Source organism: Diceros bicornis, chromosome 38 (assembly GCF_020826845.1).
Source record: "Diceros bicornis minor isolate mBicDic1 chromosome 38, mDicBic1.mat.cur, whole genome shotgun sequence".
Taxonomy (NCBI): domain Eukaryota; kingdom Metazoa; phylum Chordata; class Mammalia; order Perissodactyla; family Rhinocerotidae; genus Diceros; species Diceros bicornis.
In genome coordinates, this window is record NC_080777.1 from 8,652,692 (window position 1) to 8,676,222 (window position 23,531).

Genomic DNA, 23,531 nt, shown 5'->3' on the forward strand with positions numbered 1-23,531 from the left:
GGGATACGATGATGAATTAGACATCGCACTTGACCTCAAGCTGCTTTTAGTTTAATCAGTATAGAAGCATTGACTTGGAGCACCTTAGAAATCTTTTAGTATTTTTCGAGGAAACATGTTTTTAACAGGTTTTACTAAATCTAGAGCGATTCCTTTCACTTACCACTAAGTCTAGGCTGGGGCATTACACCCTTAATGTTTATCAATATGCTAGAATATAAGAAGATGTCCCATTCTTCATTTGGTAGGGATCCAATGTCATCCTGCATTAGATTTCCATTAGCATTATTTTGCATGATTGTAGTGCAAAGCCAAAAGGAGAAGCAAAGTTTATGTTGATTAAATAGGGCTGAGGAGACCACCTATGAGGAAAACATAACTGTTAGATTAACCCAGCTAGATTAAATAAGTATGCAAAATTCATATTAAAGAATGTCTCACCTTAAAAATATTTCTTGTTAACACATCTATTGAATTTTTAAGATGCCTCTCTAAGGGATTTTTCTCACTGTCTAACTTAGATTCTTCTGAGGGATTTGTAATTTCATGAACTTTTTTCAGAGACATTTTCTCCCTTTTCAAACTGCGTTCTTGTTCTTTGCTTTTGGAAACAACTGATGAAACAAAAACTTGACGAAACCAGTCTAGGGAGAACTGGTACATGTAATTGATTTGTGTAAGACCAGCCACTAGAAAGTAGAGCAGCGCACCTCGAGTGGCAATGGGGAGATAGTTTTGACGTGTTGCTTGAATTTCGCTTTCTGCTGTTTCTGTTGCTTTGATGCGCTTCGAAATTTCATTTGAAGTCATTTTGGATTTTCTTAAGATGTCTACAATTTCTTCATCATCTAATATACATTCTAAAGACAAACAAAAAATTAATTTAATAAAAACCACTGAATATTAAATGGCAATTTTCTCATTCTCTACACTTGATGTAAGAGTTTTGACTGTTGCTTTTTGTTGGTTTTATTTTGGAGATGAGCTCTTCAATGAAGATAGCTCATATTTCTAATAAGTCTGATTAATAGCATGCATGCTCCCCTGCCCACTCTCTCATCTCTTCTTTATATTATTTTACTGTTTGTGGATTCTATTTTTATTGTAGGCACATAACAAGTAGCCATTCTATCATAAGGAATACAATTCCACTGTGACCCACTATACACACAGAAAATGAAAATAAAATTTCCAGAAAATAAGTGCACCATTATTTCATGTGATGCACTCTGATATTTTCTAGTGTATTCTACTTTATTAAACAAACAAGGTTGATAATGACCAATGAAACTGATTTCTCATCCCACTAAGAGGTTGCGACTTACCTTTGAAAAAGCACTGCTCCATAAACACGGATAATAGTTCTATCCCTTTCAAATATTTAAGACGGTTCGGTTCTCATATTTCCATTATAAACTCTGCTATTTTATAGACTAAACATTCCCATTTTCCTCAAGTGCTTTTTTAAAAATATGATTTATAGACCCCTCACCAGCCTTGATGCTTATCTCTGGATATGCTTTAGTCTGAAAAGAGCCCTCTTAAAATGTGGTATCCAGAACTAAACACAGCTGGATAGGGCCACTGCAAAGAATTATGGGATTATTACATTCTGTGATCTGGATACCGTATTCTGATTGATGCAGGTGAAGCTTTCTAAGTAATGTCTGGACTTAAGCTGTGGACCACCTCTCATAGTCCCCACCCTACTAGACCATTTCCTACAGCAGGTGGGGAGTCACGCCAAAGAGAAAATATTTACAAAGAGGTAGTAAGGATGATCTATTTTACTAAAACGTGGAAAGAAGGAGGAAAAAATATGTGCAGAATCAAGGAGTCTTTTTATTTAGTTTTTTTCAAGAACAATTTTTATTAAATCCACTAGTAGTAAAAGACTAGTCTTTTAAAAATATTCCTGACTCTAATAGGAGGAACAAGTGTAGGGAATAAACACCAAAGGCATAAGAACAGCATATAGTGCACTGATGTATGTTATTGTAAACAACTTTTCTTTTGTCTCATTAAATCTATCTTTTGTCCAATTTAGGCAAAAGTTATAGCCAAATATAACATTTGGCATATAGTGGTTCATTAAATGGGGGAGGCTATGCTTCTGAATCTTGTTAGATCAATTGTGCCACCTTCTATGTATATTACATAACACCTAAATGTCCTGGTTTTGCTCCTGAAGAAGTTACCAGCTGATGATTCCAATCTTACAAGAGAAACGGATAAGGAAACCTAGTCCGTGTAACTAGTCTTGTCATTAACAGAAGCATGGCTTAGTCATGTGTTACAAAGAAACAACTTATTAGATGTAATTAAAATACAAAAGGAATAAAGTCAGATCCTTCCAGGCATAAATGTGTATTTGAAATTTCATAGTAAACAAAGATCTAAGCGAGGATTTGCCCATATTTCTAACATAAGAGATAATAAACTTGTTGCCAAACTGAGTTACAGATTTGGCTTCTTCTAAAAAATTCTCCCCTTAAGACACATCTCTTTCTCAAATTGGTCAAGACAATGGCATACTAAGGCAGCAATACTCAGGAAGATATCTGAGAGGAAAGGCATGCCCTCCCCACTACTTTACCCACTTCAAAATTTATTTTAGTTTGAGGTTTTACTGACAAAACGCAAAGTCGTGTAAGATCTTAAAATAATAATTTCACAAAACTAAGGCAGCTTTATGCTGTAAAAATATTAGTTCTTTGTCAAAGGTTAGGAACCTACTGAACCAGTGTTTTCTGCATATCTCAACAGATTTTAGAGAGGCAATAATGGAACTCCTCATCCCAGCCATTCTTGGTAGGTGGATGGACTGATAAATAGATAGAACTTTTTTTTTAATGAGAAATGGATCCTATCACAAAAGCTATCATTTAATGACTAGTAAATTTATCATTACTAGAATTAATAAAAAGAAAAATAATCGATGGAGTTGCTGAATCTCAGAAAAATGCTCCTTGATGGTAACAGATATTAATTTCTAAAACATTATTCAAGATTATGAAAGCAATTAAAGAGTTAAATCTTTATTTTTTAAATAAAGGTACATATTTGAAGTAGCATGGATTGACTTCTCTGAATGAAATATTAGGTGATTGCACTCAGACTTATTTCCACTTCCCAACTGATTGCTTATTTGGTGAGATTTCATCAACAAGTATTTTTTTTTTTTTAAATTAATTCCCTGGGTTCTTTTGTGTTTGAAAATGATTGTCTTTGCCTTCACACTTGAAAACAATTGGTTGGGTGTAATATGATTGGCTCCCTTTTGCTTGTCTGGATTTTTTTTTTAACCTTCTCATAGCCAATTGCATGTTCTGTCAAATGCCTGAAGAACTGTTATTCTTGAATTTCAACAATATAACCACAATAAATCTCAGTGCTGATTGATCTGTATCTGTTTGTCCTATTATATACCTTGCCAATCTGCAAATCCAGAATCTCCTTCAGTTCAACAAACTTTTCTTCTATTATATCTTTTAATACACTTTCCGTTTCATTTTTTGGGTCTCTTTCAGGGACACAAATTTTCTTTATATCACTATTTCTTTTTTAAAAATTTATTTAATATATAAAGACAGGAATTATTTATTGAATAAAGAGTTATTCCAAATAAAAAAGAAAAATCTAATAGAAAAATGGACAAAGATATATACAAGCAGCACTCTCACAAAGAAATACAAATCACTCGTAAGTATAAACAATTGCACTCATTTTTTAAAAAATGAAAACTAAAACAATGACGTAACATTTTTCAACTATCAGATTGGCAAAGATAACAAAATTAAATGATATACAGCCTCTTTAGAAGGCAGTTTTTGCAGTAGCTATCAAAATTTAATAATGTTAATACTTGTTGACCTATCAATTCCACAGCTAGAAATTTCTCCTATAAATAGACTCATATATAAAGAACAGATATTTCAGGTATGTTCTTTTTAGCATTCTTTTACTGTGGTAAAAAAAAATTTTAACTTGAGATCTACCTTCTTAAATTTTTAAGTGTATAATAGAGTATAGCTAACTATAAGCACAATGCTGTATAGCAGATCTCTAGGACTTTTTCATCTTGCACGACTAAAATTTTATTGAATGACAACTCCCCGTTTCCCCCTCCATTCAGCCCCTGTCAACAACCATGCATCCCTGGTGTCTCTTCCTCTTCTTATAAGGCCACTAGTCCTATTGGATTAGGGCCCACCATCCTTGTGACCTCATTTAACCTTAATTACTTCTTTAAAAGGCCCTATCCTCAATTAGAGTCACATTGGGGGCTAAGCCTTCAACATTTTGAGGGGACCCAATGCAGTGCATAACAGCTTCTCTCCAAATTGTAGGGTATTAACAAGAATGCTCAAGATTAAAAAAAATTTTTTTGGTCAATATTACTCCTGGGGAGTGCTACTTCATACACTATGAAAACTTTCTCTTTAAAAAAATTATATTCTTACTTATTGCTGTTGGTAAATTTTTGCCTTTTCTTAAGAAAAACTAGTTTCTAATTCAGTTTACTAAATTATCTAGCGACACCGGGCTTGCATCCTAGACCATAGGCCTTTAGATTAGACAAATAATATTTAATCAGCAGTGAACATTAGAACTGTGTAGAGAGCTTTAAAAATAAACACAAGCCAGGACCCCACAGGTAGAAGCACCACTTCAAGAAAGAAAGGAAGGGAAGGAGGGAGGGGAGGAGGAAGGAAGAAAGGAAGGAAGGAAGAAAGAAAAAGAAAGAAAGAAAGAAAGAAAAAAAAGAAAGGAAAGAAAAAAAAAAAAAACCTCAAAATGTGATTCCTATACATACCCTTAATTGAGAACTAAAGAATTTGAGAAACTTTAAAGTCCCAATGGGTCACAAGTTAAAACAGAAAGGCGATCCATTGTTAGATAAACAGTATTTTATCACAGTGGAGTTAGGAGCTAGGATATGGTGACTTATAATAAGAAATACATATTTGGTCTTCCTCTTATTTCTAGCACAGAGCTCCTAAAACCCTTGGGATTTCCTAAATGATAAGAGTAATAAAAGTGTCTTTTGTTATGTTAATGAGGTGACTTTTGGAGCACCCCTAAGGATAAGGGCTGGTTGCCAGGGGAATCAACCAAGAATAGAGGGTTGGAACATTCAGTCCCACCCCCTTGACCTCCAGGGAGGGGAGGGGGCTGGAGGTTGAATCAATCGCCAATGGCCAATGATTTAATCAATCGTGCCTATGTAATGAAGCCTCCATAAAAATCCAAAAGTACAAGGTTCAGAGAACTTCCAGGTTTGTGAACACGTGGAGATTTGAGGCGAGTGGTGTGGTGGGAGAGAGCTTGTAAGCTGCGCGCCCTGTCCCTGTATCTTGCCCTAATGCATCCTTTCCATCTGGCTGTTCCTGAGTTATATCCTTTTATAATAAACTGGTAATCTAGTGAGTAAATGGGTTTCCTGAGTTCTGAGAGCCACTCTAGCAAATTAATCGAACCCAAGGAAGGGGGTTCTTGGATCTTCCAATCTGCAGCCCATGTGTCAGAAGCATAAGTAACAACCTGGGCTTTCGATTGGCATCTGAAGTGGGGGAGAGAGAGCAGTCTTATAGGACTGAAATCTTACCCTGTGGAATCCTGTGTTATCTCTGGGTAGATAGTGTCAGAAATGGGCTCAACTGTAGGACACCCAGCTGGTGTTGCATTACTGTTGGTGTGGAGGGAACACCCTCCTCCCATGTTGAAATTGGGTATTAAGAACCCCTTTTAGGAGCAGATATATCAGTGTGCCCCAGGAACTTACCATGCTTTATATTTAGTTGTTTAGAAATTATATAGACATAGAGCAAGGAGAGAACTAAGCAGTCTTTATAAAATTTTTCTCACAGCTTATACTGACTATAAAGTGACAAGTGTCCTATGACATAATGAGCTAAAGCAGAGACAGGAACTGAGGAACATCAAAATTCACAATGTTTTAATTTTAGAAATGGGGTGGTTGATCAGTTATCTGGTGGAAATGAAGATTTGGTATTTTTGATACCAAGTCAGAATATGGTCCTGATGGAAATAAGTGAAAAGTAATGAAACTAATAAGGAAAGTTAATATATTGAGGTATATGAGGAAGCCATTTTGGTTTAAAACTGATTTGGCCTGAACTTGTCTTTCCAGAATGGACTCACTTACAGCCTGTCAAGCATGCATTGTACATCTGCTTTAAACGTTAAACAGTAACCCAAAGCAAAGAATGTTGCCTTTAAAGATAGGGATGAATACCTCCCACCCATATCAGCATTTCTTTGAAGATAAACATTCCTTCCCAGAAACCAGGATCAGGATGACCTGCTGTGTACGCAGCAAACATCTTGTGACTGTAGTAAAAAAGAAAAAAAGTATTCCTGTCATGTTTGATATATGTTCCAAAACAATACATAACCATGCTGTACAGCTCACCTCTCGAGAGTTCTTTCTTCCCTGGTGGAGACTGTGCTTCCGGGCTACAGTCCTCAGACTGGCTCATATAAGAAACTCTCACCCCATTTTTAGTCTATAGATTGATTATTGGTTACCTGTGTCAACAGTCCTTATAACTTTTATTCTGTCCTTCACAAAGGTATGCAAAGATCTCCTAATATCACTAAATATCTTAACTTACCTTGTGCGTTCTGCAGTAAACTTAATGTTTTTTCCTCCAGTTCTTCAAGAGTCATAGCATCAAGGGAAATACTCTCCAATAAGTGGAAATGTTGACTTTCTAAATGAGGAACTTCGTGAGTTAATACAGTAGATAAGAGTTGATCTTGCAAACCTTGGAAAGTTACCATGAAGTTGATCATAGTAACACAGTTACAAACTGATGGAGGAAAAGGAGGGTTGTCTATTTCTGTACATATGTATAACCTAAAACATGAGAAAGACACCAGTTATTCAAAGGATGTACAGAGGGAAAAAAAGAAACTAATTTACTTAATAATGGAAAAAATATTTCTCCTGAAAGTAAACAAAATTAATTTTTAGTATTATTCAGCCTTGTACACAAAGTAGGCTCTCAATTCACACTACGTGTATACATTTGCTATTTACAACTTTAAAAAAATACAACCACAAATTATGTCTACACTATATTTGGTCTAAGCATAAGGTCAGAGTAAAGAAAAATGCTAAATAGTGCGAATTTTGACCTGTCATCACATCACTGTAAAGACTATGGTTTTTACCCTGTGTAATACGCCAATGAAGAGATTTGAGTGGAGGAGAGCCATGATCTTTTTGGAACAGGACCACTCTAGCTGCTATCTTGAGAACAGCCTGCAGAGGGAGGAGCTGGGCAAGGAGGAAGCTGGGAGACTGGTTAACATGTGAGAGATGATGGGAGCTTGGAGTAGGGTGTTACCAGTGGGAGTGGTCAGATTCTGAATCTCCTTTAGTCTTCATAGCAACCCAATAAAGCAGGGACAAGTCCTCTTTCCATTTCATAGAGGGCGAAACTGAGGCTTAGAGAGGTTAAATAAATTGCCTATATCACACAGCCGGAAAGTGACAGAGTGGGGCTTCGTCGCCAGTCTGCCATCCAAAACAGTTTCCTCCACCACCTCCTCAGACACACAATTCAAACACGGGCACCAGGTTGTCACTTCAGAAAAATATTACTTCATTGTTTTTCTAGAGCTGTTGCTTAATTCAGTGAGAAAGAAATAATGGGTTAACAGGGTGTTTTGCAAAGTGTATTCTGTAGAACGCTATTTTCTGGAGAGAGTTCTTTAAATAAAGGGGTTTTAAGTCCTTGTAGGAAAGAATCCTGTTTGACTTTCTTTAACTCAGTGCTTTAAAAAAGTACAGGATCCCTTTTTTGATTGACACCTATTAAATCCCTAGAAATGTTGTTTGGAGGAATATACTTTGGAAAATGTTTTATTAGCAGAAGAAAGGAGACTGGAAGAGAGATTCTAAGGAGTAAGAATTTGGTGAGGAGTAAGAATTTGGCAGCCCTGCCCAGGGAAAAGGACCCACTGACCAACAGATTTATGAGTCAGGACCACTTGGTAAGGAGTCAGTCTGTCCCTGTAAAGAAGTTAAATGCACCAGGTTAGGGACCATTAACATCATCTTCTAATTCCCCTTGCTGATTACTTGCTCACTTAGCAATCTTCTGATTGTGAATTGAAGGAGAGAATGCACATGGCTAACAACTCAAATATCTTATTCTCTTGGGAATTATATATTTGAGGTAATTAAATTTGACTACGTAATAGTGCTCTGTGAAGTTGGCTGGTGGGAATCGGACTCCTGGGGGCCCATTACTGCTTGGAACGTGGATACAATGTTTTATTCTGCCTAGGAAAAATCTCTATCTTTTTGCTCTAGATATCAAATTTGGATTTTGTTTCTTAAAGAAGCAGAAGCTTTTTCTGCTCAAATAAAATGTTAGGCAAACAGATCAAATTGAGCTCCTCTGGATTAAGTGGGGCCAGGCTTCCTGCTCGTTGCCCTTCCTCACAGCTTCTGAAGACTCTTCCTGGAACCCACAGGCTTTGCCAGGCACAGCCTGAAAAGGATTGGTTTGGAATGACTTGATAAACAAAAATCTGTTCTCTATTCTCTATGCTGATGAGTGCGACTGGAAATACAAAAACAAAAAGAACATTCAAAATGCAATCTCACTTTTTTTCTCCAGGAGAGGCTTATCAGGACTAAAATACAGGGCTGAAATATTATTTGTCTTAAAAAACATAAACATTTGACTCAATTTAACTTTGAGAGACATTACCTAAATCTGGAATTGTATTCGATCTCAGAATCATCAACCCTTAGGAAATATTGTCCTCTTTTCTGATAGATATCCTTCTTCAAAATTGCCTTTAAACTGGGAGCTAATGTTTCGGGGAGATTCTGAAAAACCCAACAGACATTAATAAAAAACTCATCTTACAACAAATAAATCCATTGAAAAGACAGCATTTAAAAAATGTAAATCTTGTTAATATCTGGACACCAGTAAAAGATGGATCCGAATGAATTGAACATTGAAAACTGACTGTATTTATTTATGCATTTATTTATGATTTTTTTTCCCCCTGACAAAGTTACCTGCTATTTAAAGCTCTTAGTCTTTATGCTTAGTGAATACAATATATGCGTCAGCTGCATGGAATTAGGCCATTTTGTCCAAATACCTGCAAGAGGATACTCCCCCCTGTTTTCACAGCATTTTCCATTTTTTGGATGTAATTGCTGTCTTCAATGGAGAGCTCCTGCAGCCTAGATCCTTCCATCTGACGGATCCAAGGGCGTGCTTGCTTGTGTGGGTCAATCAGCAGTGGCCACTGCAGGCTGTTCTTGATCAAGATGGCACTCTCTGTAGAATACTGATCGGGAGGTAGCCCCTGATAATGCCATCGGCGGATCTGGAATGAAATCATTGGTGCTTTCACTGTTTCATAAACTCCTTCACATCTTTAATATCCTACAGGATACTAAAGGATCCTGCAGGATCACTTCCTTTAGAAAACCAAATAATCTTTAAAAGGACTAAGGAAATGAACAATTTTAAACAACTGGGATGTGAAATTTTGAGTAAGGTGTGTAATTTTTCATTAAATTCCACGTTTCTGTTCATCAGTAAGAATGAATGCCCATCACAACAAGATGCTATAGGAGACAGTTAAGGAACATAAGATAGAGTAACTGTTCCTAAGGATCTTAGACTCTAATGCATATATGAAACATGCAATAATACAGAATTATACAGATATAACAATAGCTACTTTATGGCACACCCACCACCTGCCAAGCACATAATGCATTATTTACTTAAATTACTGTAACAACCTTCATTTCTCAGAAGGAGGAACTGAGGTTAAAAGAGGTTAGGAATTTGCCTGTGGTCACACTGTCAGACTAATAGGAGACCCAGGGTTTAACTCAGAAGCTGACTCCAAGACTGACAAACTTTTCATCCTTACATGGCCTCTCTTTGCCTGCTGCTCTGATTTCATGCCACTATCAGCAGGTTGGAAGAAAAAAGGCAAGAAGGTCCGTGGAGGTCAGAGAAGGAACAGGACACCAGGGAACCTTCCAGGGAAAGACAGCAGGGACCACCTCGGGAGAGGCCAAGGATACTTTTTAGTTTTGAAAGGGAAGAAAAAGTTTGTTTAAGCCTTTGAAGAACTGCATGCTCTTGAATTCTACATAAAAGGAAATATGAAAGATGATGAAAAATCTTGGAAACTAAGAGTATTTCCATTGGTTGGAGTATAGGTTGCATTTGAATACAGGCAAAGAAGAAAAGAGCAAAAGGTTGGTGTGGTGAGAGAAATAAACTTCGAATAGCACATCAGTAGTGAGAGAAATAAACTTCAAATAGTGAATCAGAGTTTCTATTTGAGAAAATGAATTATTCTCCTGACTTTCATGCTTATCTTTATCATTTTACTGAAATATGTATTCCTAAATACTGTACTTTAGTTTTGGTAATTTTTGGACTTTAGATAAATGAAATCTTATAGTATATCCTCTTTTCTTCCGGCTTCATCCATGTCGTTTTATAGCTGTATTTATTCATTCTCACTGCTGTGGAGTATTCCACTTCATGAATATATCTAGATTTATTTACCCATTCTACTGTTGAGGGCACTTGGATTGTTTCAAGTTTTTGGCTATTATGAATAACGCTACAATGAATATTCTTTTATATTCTACTGGTCAACTTATGTATGCATTTCTCTGGGGTAAAAACCTAGGAGTGGAATATTCGGTCATAGGGTATGTGTGTTTTTAATACTTGTAGCTAAAATCAGTTTTCTAAATGATTATAGCATTTTATATTCTCACCAGCAATTTATGAGAGTTTCTGTTTCTCTATACACTTGCTAACTCCTGATACTGTCAGTCTTTTAAATTTTGGTCATGTTGGCAGATGTGTTGTGATATCTCATTTTAGATTTAATTTTGATTCCCCTAATGAATAACGAAGGTGAGCACCTTTCATATGTTTATTGGCTATTTGGATAGCCTCTTTTGTAAGCTGCCTATTCCAGGCTCTTGCCCATTTATTGATTGATTTGTAATACTTCTTTTTATATTGTGGATAGGGCCCTTTGTTGAATATATGTATTACAAACATCCTCTCCTATTCTTTGAATTGTCTTTATATCCTCTTTACAGTGTCTTTTGAGGAACAGAAAGTCTAAATTTTAATGTAATTCTATTGATCAACTTTTTCCTTTATGGTTAGTTCTGCTTGAGAAATTTTTTCTCAACTGGGGTCATGCACACATTCTCATAAATTATGTTTTATTAATTTGCCTTTCACATTTGGGTTCACTATTCAACTGCAACTGAATTTTTATGTGTGGTGTGAGGTAATGGTCAAATTCCTTCTTTTTTTTTCTTATGAATATTCAACTACCCAGCACTATTATTGAAAAGACTATGCATTCCTCACTGTACTGCAGTATCCCCTTTGTCATAAATCAAATGTCCATGTATGTGTGGGTCTGTTTCTGGGCTCTCAGTTCTGCTGCATTGGTGTAGTTGTTTATCCTTGCACTGGTACACACATGGATAAACAATACCATTGTCCTAATTACTGTAGCTTTAAAGCAAATCTTGATATTTGATATAGCAAGTCATTCCACCTAGTTCTTCATCAACAATGTCTTGGACATTTTGGCTCTTTACCTTTTTTTTATAACTTTTAGAATCAGCTTGTCGAGTTAGACAGACGAGAGACACACATACACACACCCTACCCGGATTGGGATTACACTGGATCCATAGATCAATGTGGAAGGAACTGGCAACTTCAGAATATTGAGTCTTCTAATTCATGAACATGGCATAACTCTTCATTTATTTAGGTTTCTTAAACTTTATCTCATAATGTTTTATAGTTTTATTTCTATAAATTTTATACAACTTTTTGATAGATTCATTTTGATGCTATGATAAATGGTATCTAAAAACACAGTGCACCCTGTTTGTTGCTGGTGTGGAGAAGTGCAATTGGTTTTTGTATATTGACTTTAATCCCAGAGACTTTGCTAAACTTTCATTAATTCTTATGATATATCTATAGATTCTCTTGGATTTTCTAGGTACATAATATATCACCTGCAAAATTTATATTTTTTGTTTCTTTCTTCTTTTCCTATTCTAATATCTTTTATTTCTTTTTCTTGCATTACTGCGCTGTCTAGGATCTCCACTGCAGTGTTAAATACAAGCGAAGATAGTGCTTAGCCCTTTGTCATGTTCCCAACCTCAAAGGAAAAATTTTCACCAATGCTTCATTTTTTTAAATTCTGATTTCTTCTTTGACCTGTGGTTAGTTAAGGACTATATTTCCTAATTTCCAGAAATATAAGGATTTTCAAAAAAACTTTTAATTACTGACTGCTAGCTTAATTGCATTTTGGTCAGATAACATACTCTGTATGATTTAAGTCCTTTGACATTTGTTGAAACTTTATTTGTGGTCCATTACATGGCCAATTTTGGCAATGTTCTATATGTGCTTGCACAGAATGTGTAAGCTCCAGATGTAGGCTAATATATGTCTATTAAATCCATTTGTTGATCATTTCTGTTCAAATCTTCTCTATTCTTACTGATTTTTGTGTTCTTTTACTATGAGTTACAGAAATAAGTATGTTAAAATCTTTCCTGATGATTATAGATTTGTCCATTTTTTATCTGTAGTTCTTTTAATGTTTGCTTTATATTATTTGAGGTCAAGTTATTAGGCACAAACAAATTGAGAATTGTTAACATATTCTTGGAGAATTAAACCAATTATTATAACATAAGCTTATTTAATTCTAGTAATTCTTTTTTGCCTTAAAGTCTATTTTGTCCTTTTTTGGGTAATCCATGGTAAATTTCCTCCCAATTTTTACTGTCAGTCTTTCTTTATGTTTTAGATGTGTGCTTTCTAAATAACATGTGGTTTCTGTTCTGTGCTTTGGTTTAAATTTTTACATAATCTTACAATCTTAGCATTTTAACTGGACCATTTAGTCCATTTACATCCAATGTCATTACCAAAATATTTGGGTTTAAACTGGTTATCAGCATTATGAAAATGAGAAGTCTGTATTTGCTTTAGAGAGTTTGTAGATTTGACAGTCAGTTTAAGTTGAATTATCAGCAAGGGAACTAATCTAAAATTACTCTCTTGGGATGAAAAAAAAAGGTGTATTTATTTTTTAACCTCTCAACATCAGCATAGAACTTACATAGATAAACAATAAATATTTATTGATAAATTGATAAATTTGAGGTCTATATTTTTGGCTGTTTCTAAGAATACTAAGCATAGTAAACAAGTCACAAATTTTATTAATGACAGGGGTTTTGTGGACAGAAATTGGCTGTATTTGTTAGGACAGAGTAGTAGAATTACAATGAGGAAAAGGATATTTTGTGACTTTTGCCCAGGGGATGAGAAACAGGAGATATATCTAATTGAGGCATTAGAACTATAATTAAAAAAAATTTTAAGGCCTGGAACAAACATCAATATTTTCATTTATCAAAATAATTTGGGGCAAAGATCAAAGCCAAAAAAAATTACACCCACATCCAAAATCCAAATCAACAATAACAGCCACTTAACTGGATAATAGAAATATGTTACTACCTCATGTTTTTGTGCCATGACTTCAATTAAAGAAAAGTTAGAAGACAAAGAAATATTGTTTTCAGTGCAAAGATTCTCCCATTTATTCACAACCAACTGGCGAAATTCTGCTGTTAACATTCCACTGTAGACAATGCACGCTGCTGAAATAAGTATGTCACCCAAAATTCCTTCCAACTTGCTATCTATTTGATTGATTGTTTCTTGCCATTGAGTCTAAATGTTAAAATAAAAATGAGTTATTTATATTTGATATAAAATACACTATTATAAGACATTTTAGATATTAATGGTCTCCAAGTTGGACCTATCATTGCTATTACTGTTACTGGTTCTCATGCTGTAGTTGTATTAAAATAATGGATAATATTAAAAAACAAACTGATTTCTGAGGGGAACATGAGTCCTACTCTTGGATTTGTCAATAGTGTCATATTTGCTAAGATTGATAGATAGCCATTTCAAATCCTTTGTGTAATAAAGCAGGATGAATTTTTAAAATATCAATTCATTATAATATATTATTAATGGTGTTCAGTAATAATAATGACCGATATTTATTGAATCCTTACATATCTAACAGACACTTTACTTTGAAAATCTCATTTGATGCTTTCAGTATTCTGTTAAGTAAAAGCCATTGACTTCATTTTCAGAAGAGGAAGTTGAAGTTTAGAGAAGTTAAGTAACTTGTTCAAGTTCACAAAGCTTTCGAAGGGTGTAGCTGGGATCTGAACCCATATTCTTTGGCTGTATGGCCTCCTTCTACAACCATGTATGTTCTTGATTGGTCAATAAAGAAAGCATGTTGAACATAAACCCTCTCTTCTGGAAGCTTAAAATCAGGGATAAAGCTGATGTTCTACTGCCTCTCAACATATACTTGGCTCTCAAGGACATCAGTCATCTTTTGAGGGCTGTGATCTCTCTCTAATTGGTCTGATTTCATAACCTCCTTCTCCTTGCACTGTAGGAGTCTTCGTGATATGTATTTATTTAGACAATTAAACTAAATTAAAATTATCTTGAGAATTTTTGTAACTTTGAGATAGCTGAGGTATGACAGAACCAAGATCCTAGTCAGCCCTCTATGGATTCAAGTATAGAGAAGGCAGATTAATTAGAAGAGAAATAAAAAGATGAGAAAGAAGAGGTCAGAAGATTCACAGAACAAAATAAAATTTTCTTTTTCCTTCTTAATGACATCTCCTCCCTTTCAGCTCCACCCATGTTTTATACATTCAGCTTGATTGTTCCTGTGCTAGAAAAAGAAAACTTTTTCTTTTCCAGCTCACTGATGAGCTAGAAAACTGACATGCTCACTGATGGGTTTACTTGGGTCCTCCTCACACAAAAGTGTGCTGATGTCTTAGAATCAAGAGAAAATAACTTCTGACCTTTGTAGTCTCTTATCTCTGTTTTAAGACTACTTGAGCGGGACTCCTTTATTTATTTATTTATTTATTTATTTTTATTTTTGTGAGGAAGATCAGCCCTGAGCTAACATCCATGCTAATCCTCCTCTTTTTTTTGCTGAGGAAGACCGGCTCTGAGCTAACATCTATTGCCAATCCTCCTCCCTTTTTCCCCCCAAAGCCCCAGTAGATAGCTGTATGTCATAGTTGCACATCCTTCTAGTTGCTGTATGTGGGACGTGGCCTCAGCATGGCCGGAGAAGCGGTGCGTTGGTGCGCGCCCGGGATCCGAACCCAGGCCGCCGGCAGCGGAGCGTGCGCACTTAACCGCTAAGCCACAGGGCTGGCCCAGGACTCCCTTATTTTTATGTGAACAGGACTGTCTACTGATCTCAGTCAGAAACTGGATGGTAAGATAGTTTCAGGAGGTATCTGAAAATAACATCTTGGGATCTATCAAGCCCAGTAGAAATTAATGAAGGAGATATACACGCAAAGAAAGTCATGCCTTTTCATCTTCCAGTGCAGTTAGTAAGATAGATGCGCACTGCAAGCGCCTGGTGGCCAGTTGTCTTCGATTTGCTAATATTTCTTTTTCAGCAACAGTATCTTTGTAGGCTGCCTGCAAATACAGCAGATGTTCTTCAATCTGAAAGACAATTAATCTGTTATTGAGACAAAATTGTACTCTCATTTTGCCTCAAGAGTTTATCTGTATTTATATAAATATAGTGTGCAACCATTTCATTTTCACATCCTGGAAATTCTTTCTGGAGAGATGGATTATATTACCAATGAAAATGTACATAGTAGTAATTAAATGAATGATCCCTTAGACATTGAGGTTTGTTTTTTAAAATGCTAGCTTCCTCAATAGGTTTTCTTACAATCTTAGCATTTGAAGATTCGTCATTTTCCGATTTATTTTTCACAGAGAAAATTTTGTATCGTATCCAGGTTTTTTCTCTAAGAAAGTGATTGAATTTTTTCATCCCAGATCCACTGATCAGCCCAGAGGAACTAATGAGTTTTTGAAGTTAGGCTGGCAGAATGAAGCAACTATTATCCCTAGGCTGTCAGTAGAAAATATATTTTCACAAATAGCGGATAAAATAATTTTCTTAAATTACCACTTGATAACACTCTTGCTCAAAAATCTTTGGTGAATTCTTATAGAAATGATTGCCTAAGGATATAGTCCAAAGTTTTGGCCCTTTCAATTAAAGCCTCTACAATCTGACCCCAACATTCCTTCCCAATTTCATCTCCTTTCCAGTAATATTACACTTTAGCCAAATTGGTTTATTCTATATCTCCTAAATATTCCTTAAGCGTTCTTGCCTCTGCAATTTGGCTCACATCTTTCCCTTACGCCTGGACTCCTCCCTTTAAAGGGATGTAGATCCTTGGCATTCTTTAAAATCTTTATCAACTTCCAGCTGTTATGATGTGTCAGTCTTGTCAAATCCACCCTGATGTACTGTTTGTGACAGTCATTTGAGAAGTAATTATAAATTGCCTGATATTATCTCTTGTATTGTGGTCTTATAGTCTTATTATCCTTATGTTGTTATTTATATTTTTGAAAGATTTTCATGTCTTCTCAAAATCTTTGAAGACAGGATTTAGCATAAAGACTTGAATATGTTATGTACATGTAATTGTATATATAAAATTGTGCTTATTGAATGCAGTCTGTGATTTGTAATTTCTCCTCCTATTTTTAAGGTGTTATCCTAGTGAAAATACCTAATTTTTACAAAACATATACACATTGGCTACTTTTGGTGTGCCTACTCTAATGATTTATTATTTATTTCTGGTTCACCCATAATAATTATTTAGTTGTTTACTCTTTTGTGTATTATGTTGGTTTTGTTTGCTTGCTCATTCCCCCATTTTGATTTCTCTGAGAAAACGCCTCCCTTGCTACTCAAGACCTAGTGAGTTATTCAAATATTAAAGCATAGGGCTTACTGATTCGGTTAAACGCCTGACATTTCTATTACAGATGGTTTGACTTACGATTTTTCGACTTTATGATGGTGGGAAAGCAGTATGCATTCAGTAGAAATCCTACTTTGAATTTTGATCTTTTCCTGGGCTAGCGATATGGGGTATGATCCTCTCTTGTGATGCTGGGCAGTGGCAGCAAGCACAGCTCCCCATCAGCCATGGGATCATGAGAGTAAACAACCGATACACTTACAACCATTCTGTACCCATCCAACCATTCTGTTTTTCACTTTCAGTACAGGATTCAATAAATTACATGAGATAGTCAACACTTTATTATAAAATAGGTTTTGTGTTAGATGATTTTGCCCAATTGTAGGCTAATGTAAGTGTTTTGAGCACGTTTAAGGTAGGCTAGGCTCAGCTATGACATTCGGGAGGTTAGGTGTATTCAATGCATTTTTGACTTATGATATTTCAACTTACGATGGGTTTATTGGGATGTAACCCCACTGGAAGTCGAGGAAGATCTGTATACGACAGGCACTCTGTTACCCCAAAATAACATTTTTAATGAATGTTCATGTAATATAATAAGTTCTGGCATGATTTCTTCCCCCTAAATTTCCCTAGATTTTTCAGAAATATTTTTTATATTAAAATCCAGGTGAACAAAAGACCTATTTTTAAAACAGGAGACAGGACATAGCTGAGTGAGGAGGAAAACCTCAACGAAGGCTTAAAACCAATGGAGTTAACTACTTACATTCAATTTTAAAATATTAAGTGTAAAAATATACATTTTAAATATACTTGTTGGAGTTCAATGTGTTAAAATATTAGAAACTTCTCAAGAAGCCTGTGGTTGAGAGCTGGAAGAGAATGCGGAATACTAGTAGAGTAAGGTTCTGACTGGAATTTACAGTTTATCTTTTTCTTCTCTACGACTGAATAACAATAAAAACAAATGAATAATATTATAAACAAATATTTGTTGGAAAAATGAATGAAAATACTAAAACAAAACAAAAAATCATGGACAGCAGGAGAATTGAGTAAATACCCAAATAAAAAATACTAAGGATCAAATATAAGTACAAAGACAGTTCCAGTCCAAGATGTCTATACAGGAGGCTCTTGAACTCACCTCCACCTGTGGACAAATCTATAGCTAGGCATGGAGCAATTCCCTCTGAAGAAATTCAGAAACCAGTTGAGCAGCTCCTACACATTGGGTAAATGAGAAAACACCCACCTCAAAACGGATAGGAAAGGCTGATATACACTCTCACCATAAACTTCACCTCCAGCACAGTGACATACAATCAGGAGGGAACTCGTAACTCCCAGCATCCCCCTGAGGAGCACAGGGTTTGGACCCAACATCTAGAGTCCCAAATTTTAAGACTTCCACCTGAGGGATGGGCCCCCAAAACACCTGTCACTGACTAACTGCCTTGAGTAACTCTAAGGAGGAAGCACTTAACTGTTTCTCAAAATTGATTTTTAGTTATGTTAAGAGATGCAATCACCAACCGCCCTGAACCGGTCCAAATCCCACCACAAGAGTGATGCTTGTGCAGATGGGCCGAGAAGTACCCAAGAGATTACCCTTGCTTCCTTTTTATGCTAAGATCTCTACCCCAGGAGAAGCTTAGGCCTTATTACCATAGCATGTGATATATGTGGAAGCATGCTTTCAAACTGCGCCTGTGCCAGCGAATACCCACCTCTACATGTGAGGATGAAACTTCCCTTTTGAATATTCACTCCCCACCCGAAATAAAAGGCCTCTGCTTTCCCTTGCTTGGAGAGCCATGGCATGGCACATAATTCCCCATGGGCTCCTTATTTGCTGCAAATAAATCTTACTTTGTGTGACAACTACTTCTGGTGAAGGCTTTGATTACGACTCACCAAGAAGTGAACCCACTTTGGTTTGGTAACACACCTAGCTCTGAAAGCCAACAGAGACCCACCAGACGACAGCAAACAAAGAGACAGTTTTTAACTGGCTATCCCCCAGGGCTCACTGCAGAGAGATAAGATAGAAATGCCCATCTCCCTGCCCTTCCCTGAAAGAGGCATATTTGAAAGAGGCTGCTGCCTGAGGGTCAGGCTTCTAATTTAGCGCACATTTAGGGGCTAACTGTGATCCTCCCCAGAGAGTGGGGTGGACGGTGGGTGCCATCTCCACATTCTCCCTCTGGCCCACTCCAGGTCCTGGTGTCTCCCTGGAAGGAGCTTGTGTACGTCTGGTGCCCTGGCCTTTGCAGCTACAGCTCAGTGCTGAGGGGTCAGGCAGAAACACTCATCTCCCAATCTTTCCCTGAAAGAGGCTATCTGCATACTTTAAAAGCTGCTGCCTGAGGTCAGGCTTCTAGTTTAGCACACACCCAGGGGCTGACTGGGACCCTCCTGGGAGAATGGGGAGGCCTGCAGACATCATCTTGGCATTCTCCCTCTAGCCCACTCCAAATCATCCATTTCCCCATGGAAGGAGCTTGTACACATCCGGTACTCTGGCTTTTGTGGCTGCTACCCAGGGGAAGCACCCCTTGACCACCTGGCTCTGGTTGTGTTCATCAGTTCCGCAGGAATGTAGCAAACAAAGAAATAGTTCTCTCTTTTTTTTTTGGTGAGGAAGATTGGCCCTGAGCTAACACCTGTGCCAATATTCCTCTATTTTGCATGTGGGACGCTGCCACAGCATGGCTTGATGAGTGGTGTGTAGGTCCACACCTGGGATCTGAACCCGCGAACCCCGGGCCGCTGATGCAGCGCATGCAAACCTAACCACTACACCACTGAGCTGGCCCCAAGAAATAGTTCTTAATGGGCTGTACTCCCAGGGCTCATGCAGAGGGAACAGACATCTCCCAGTTGTTCACTGAAGAGGTCTTTTTGCACACTTCAGATGTTGTTGCCTGAGGGTCCAGCTTCCAATCCCCCTGCGTCTAGGTGCTGACTGAGATGCTCTCCTTTGGGACACTGACAGGTCTTGGCACACTTGGAATACTGGGAGCCACTAAGAACAAAGAAGGCTGCTTTGACAATCACAACAGTGTGAGAGACAACCAGGAGCTCAGGCCAGGCTGAAAGACAAGGGTCATCTCCTACACAAAACCACTTTGTCAAGACAAGGAGAGGTGGCTGTTTTACCAAATGTGTAGACACCAACAGAGAGAGTCAAGGAAAGTGAAGAAATAGAGGATTATGTTTCAAACAATGAAACAATAAAATAACTTACCTGAAAAATAAAACTGTAGACTAAAATCACTGATGAATACAGATGCAAAAATTCTCAACAAAATATTAGCAAATTTTAAGAATTCAAGAACACATTAAAAGGATTATATACCATGACCAAGTGGCGTTTATCCCTGGGATGCAAGGATGATTCAACATACGCAAATCAATTAATGTATTACATCACATTAATAGAAGGAATGATAAAAATCACATGATCATCACAATAGATGCAGAAAAAGCATTTGACAAAAAACATCTTTCATGATAAAACCCCTTAACATATTGGGGATACAAGGGACATACTTCAACATAATAAAGGCCATACACTACAAACCCCACAGCTAACATTATATTGAACATTGAACAATTGAGAGCTTTTCCTCTGACACCCACTCTCACTACTCTCATTCAATATAGTACTGGAAGTCCTAGCTAAAGCAGTTAGGCAAGACAAAGAAATCAAAAGCATCCTAATCAGAAAGGAACAAATAAAACTGTTGCTATTTGCATATCATGTGATTTTGCATATAGAAAATCCCAAACACTCAACCTAGAAACTGTTGGAACTAATCAGCAATTTTAGTAAAGTTGTGGGATCTAAAATCAATACGTAGAAATCAGTTGCATTTCTGTACACTAATAAAAACAGTATGGTACTGGCATAAAATAGATACATAGACCAATGGAACAGAATGGAGAATCCAGAATTAAACCCCCTTGTATCTGGTCAACTAATATTCCACAAGGGAGTCAAGAGCACCCAATAGGGAAAGGGCAGTCTCTTCAACAAATGATCCTGGGAAAACTGGATAAACACATGCAGAACCATAAAATTGGACTGTTATCTTACACCACTCACAAAAATTAACTCGAAATGGATGGAAGGAAGAAGGGAAGAAGCTCCTTGACATGGGTCTTAGCAATGATTTTTTTGGATACAACACTAAAAGCACAAACAACAAAAACAAAAATCAACAAATGGGACTACATTGAGCTTAAAAGCTTCTGCACAGCAAAAGAAACAATTAACAAGATGAAAGGGCAACCTATAGAATGGGAGAAAATTTTTGCAAACCATATATCGGATAAGGGGTTAATATCCAAAATATATAAAGAACTCATACAACTCAATAACAAAAAAAAAACTATCCAATTAAAAAATGGACAGAGGAACTAAATAGATATTTTTCCAAATCAGACATACAAAGGACCAACAGGTATATGAAAAGATGCTCAACATCAATTAATCATCAGCGAAATGCAAATCAAACAAAACCACAATGAGATATCACCTCACACCTGTTAGAATGGCTATCATCAAGAAGACAACAGAAAAATTTTGTGGTTCCACACAAATTTTAGGATTGTTCTACTTCTGTGAAAATGTCATTGGAATTTTGACAGGGATTGCATTCAATCTGTAGATTGTTTTGGGTAGTATGGACATTTTAACGATATTAATTCTTCCAACTCGTGAGCATGAAATATCTTTCCATTTATTCGTGTCTTCTTCCATTTCTTTAATCATTGTCTTATAGTTTTCAGCTTACAGATCTTTCACCTTCTTGGTTAAATTTATTCCTAGGTATTACTTTACTAGATTCGTTTATTAGTTCTAACAGTTTTTTGGTGGAGTCTTTAGGAATCTAAGCTAAAGGTTTATTAAATTTGAGGATCTTTTTAAAGAATCAACTTTTGGTTTCATTGATTTTTTTCTATTTTTTCTTTTGTGAGGAAGATTAGCCCTGAGCTAACATCTGATGTCAATCCTCCTTTTTTTCTTGAGGAAGACTGGCCCTGGGCTAACATCTATGCCCATCTTCCTCTACTTTATGTGGGACACTGCCACAGCATGGCTTGACAAGCAGTGCCTCAGTCCACGTCCGGGATCCGAACCTGCGAATCCTAGGCCGCCGAAGCGGAGTGGGTGAACTTAACCACTATGGCACCGGGCTGGCCCCTTCTATTGCTTTTTGATTTTCTTTATCTCCACTCTAATTTTTATTATTTCTTTCCTTCTGCTAGTTTTGGTTTAGTTTGCTCTTCTTTTTCTAGTTCCTTAAAGTGTAAAGCTAGGTTACTGATTTGAGATCTTCTTTTTAAATGTAGGCATTTACCTGTAAATTTCCCTCTGAGCACTGCTTTTGCTGCATTGCATAACTTTTGGTGTGTTGTGTTGTGTGGTGTGGTGTTTTGGTGTGTTTTTATTTGTCTCTAAATATTTTCTACCTTACCTTGTGACTTTTTCCTTTGGCCCATTGAATGTTTAAGAGTTTCTTGTTTAATTTCCACATTTTTGTGAATTTTCCATTTTCCCTGTGTTACTGATTTCAGACTTCATTCCATGTGGTCAGAGATGATGCTTTATATGATATTTATCTTTTAAAATCTATTGAGACTTATTTTTTGGCTTAACATATGGGCTATCCTGGAGAATGCCCCACGTGCACTTGAGAAGAATGTGTATTCTGCTGCTGGGTGGGGTAGTCTGTACATGTCTGTAAGGTCTAGCTGGTTTATTGTGTTGTTCAGGCCTCTATCTCCCTGTCTTCTGTCTGGTTGTCCTATCTGTGATATCTTCTTAAACCCACGAGTTTTGGCTTGTTTAGACTGAAATATTTCTGCAGTGGTTGCTAAATGGTTCTGCCCCATGCCCTGGAGCGCACTTCCACCCCTATACACCGTCCACCCTGGCCCTACGACCCCTCTTTAATCTCAGCTGGTGGCCTCCAGGACCCTGCTCCTGCTCCGTGACAAGTGCCCATTCTGATTGTTTGGTGTCTGTGCCACACTGGTTGCTAGATATTTTGGATATCACTCCTGGAGAGAAATATTTTATAGGATAGTAGTTAAGTACATGGGCTTTAGAGTTACACAGACCTGGGTTAGAATGTGGGCACCACCACTTAGAGGCTCAAAATCTTGAGCAAATTTATTAAATCTTTCAAATTTAGTTTTCTCATTTGTAAACACCTACTTCTGAAAGTTGATTTGAGGGTCAAATGAGAAAATGTATATAAAGCATTAGCACAGTACTTGGAACACAGTGCATGCTCAATAAATGTTAGCTATTATCTGCACATGTATAAATACAACTATATAGATACATCATAAGCTGCATTAAATATTAGCAATAAAATGACATATAAAATAAGTTCAGTTCAAATTTGTTGTTAATCACCTTCAAAAATGTCCAATGCTTTTTACATATCTGAGTTTGCAAGAAATGCCTATGGGGTCAGGCAGGTAACATAAACGCTTGAAGTGAGTTGTGGGCTTATTATAA

General features: G+C 36.7%; 1 protein-coding gene across 1 annotated transcript in view; it reads right to left on the minus strand.

The window, feature by feature from the left end:
* The window catches only part of DNAH14 (dynein axonemal heavy chain 14), a 344,464-nt gene that overhangs the window by 69,401 nt on the left and 251,532 nt on the right, over window positions 1-23,531 (minus strand). Inside the window, exons 64-70 of the mRNA XM_058533894.1 lie at window positions 15,546-15,686; window positions 13,623-13,838; window positions 9,157-9,387; window positions 8,751-8,872; window positions 6,639-6,883; window positions 442-860; window positions 164-362 (exon numbers count right to left, since the gene is read on the minus strand). Of these exons, the coding sequence (XP_058389877.1) occupies window positions 164-362; window positions 442-860; window positions 6,639-6,883; window positions 8,751-8,872; window positions 9,157-9,387; window positions 13,623-13,838; window positions 15,546-15,686 (1,573 nt within the window). The remainder of the gene's footprint in view (window positions 1-163; window positions 363-441; window positions 861-6,638; window positions 6,884-8,750; window positions 8,873-9,156; window positions 9,388-13,622; window positions 13,839-15,545; window positions 15,687-23,531) is intronic.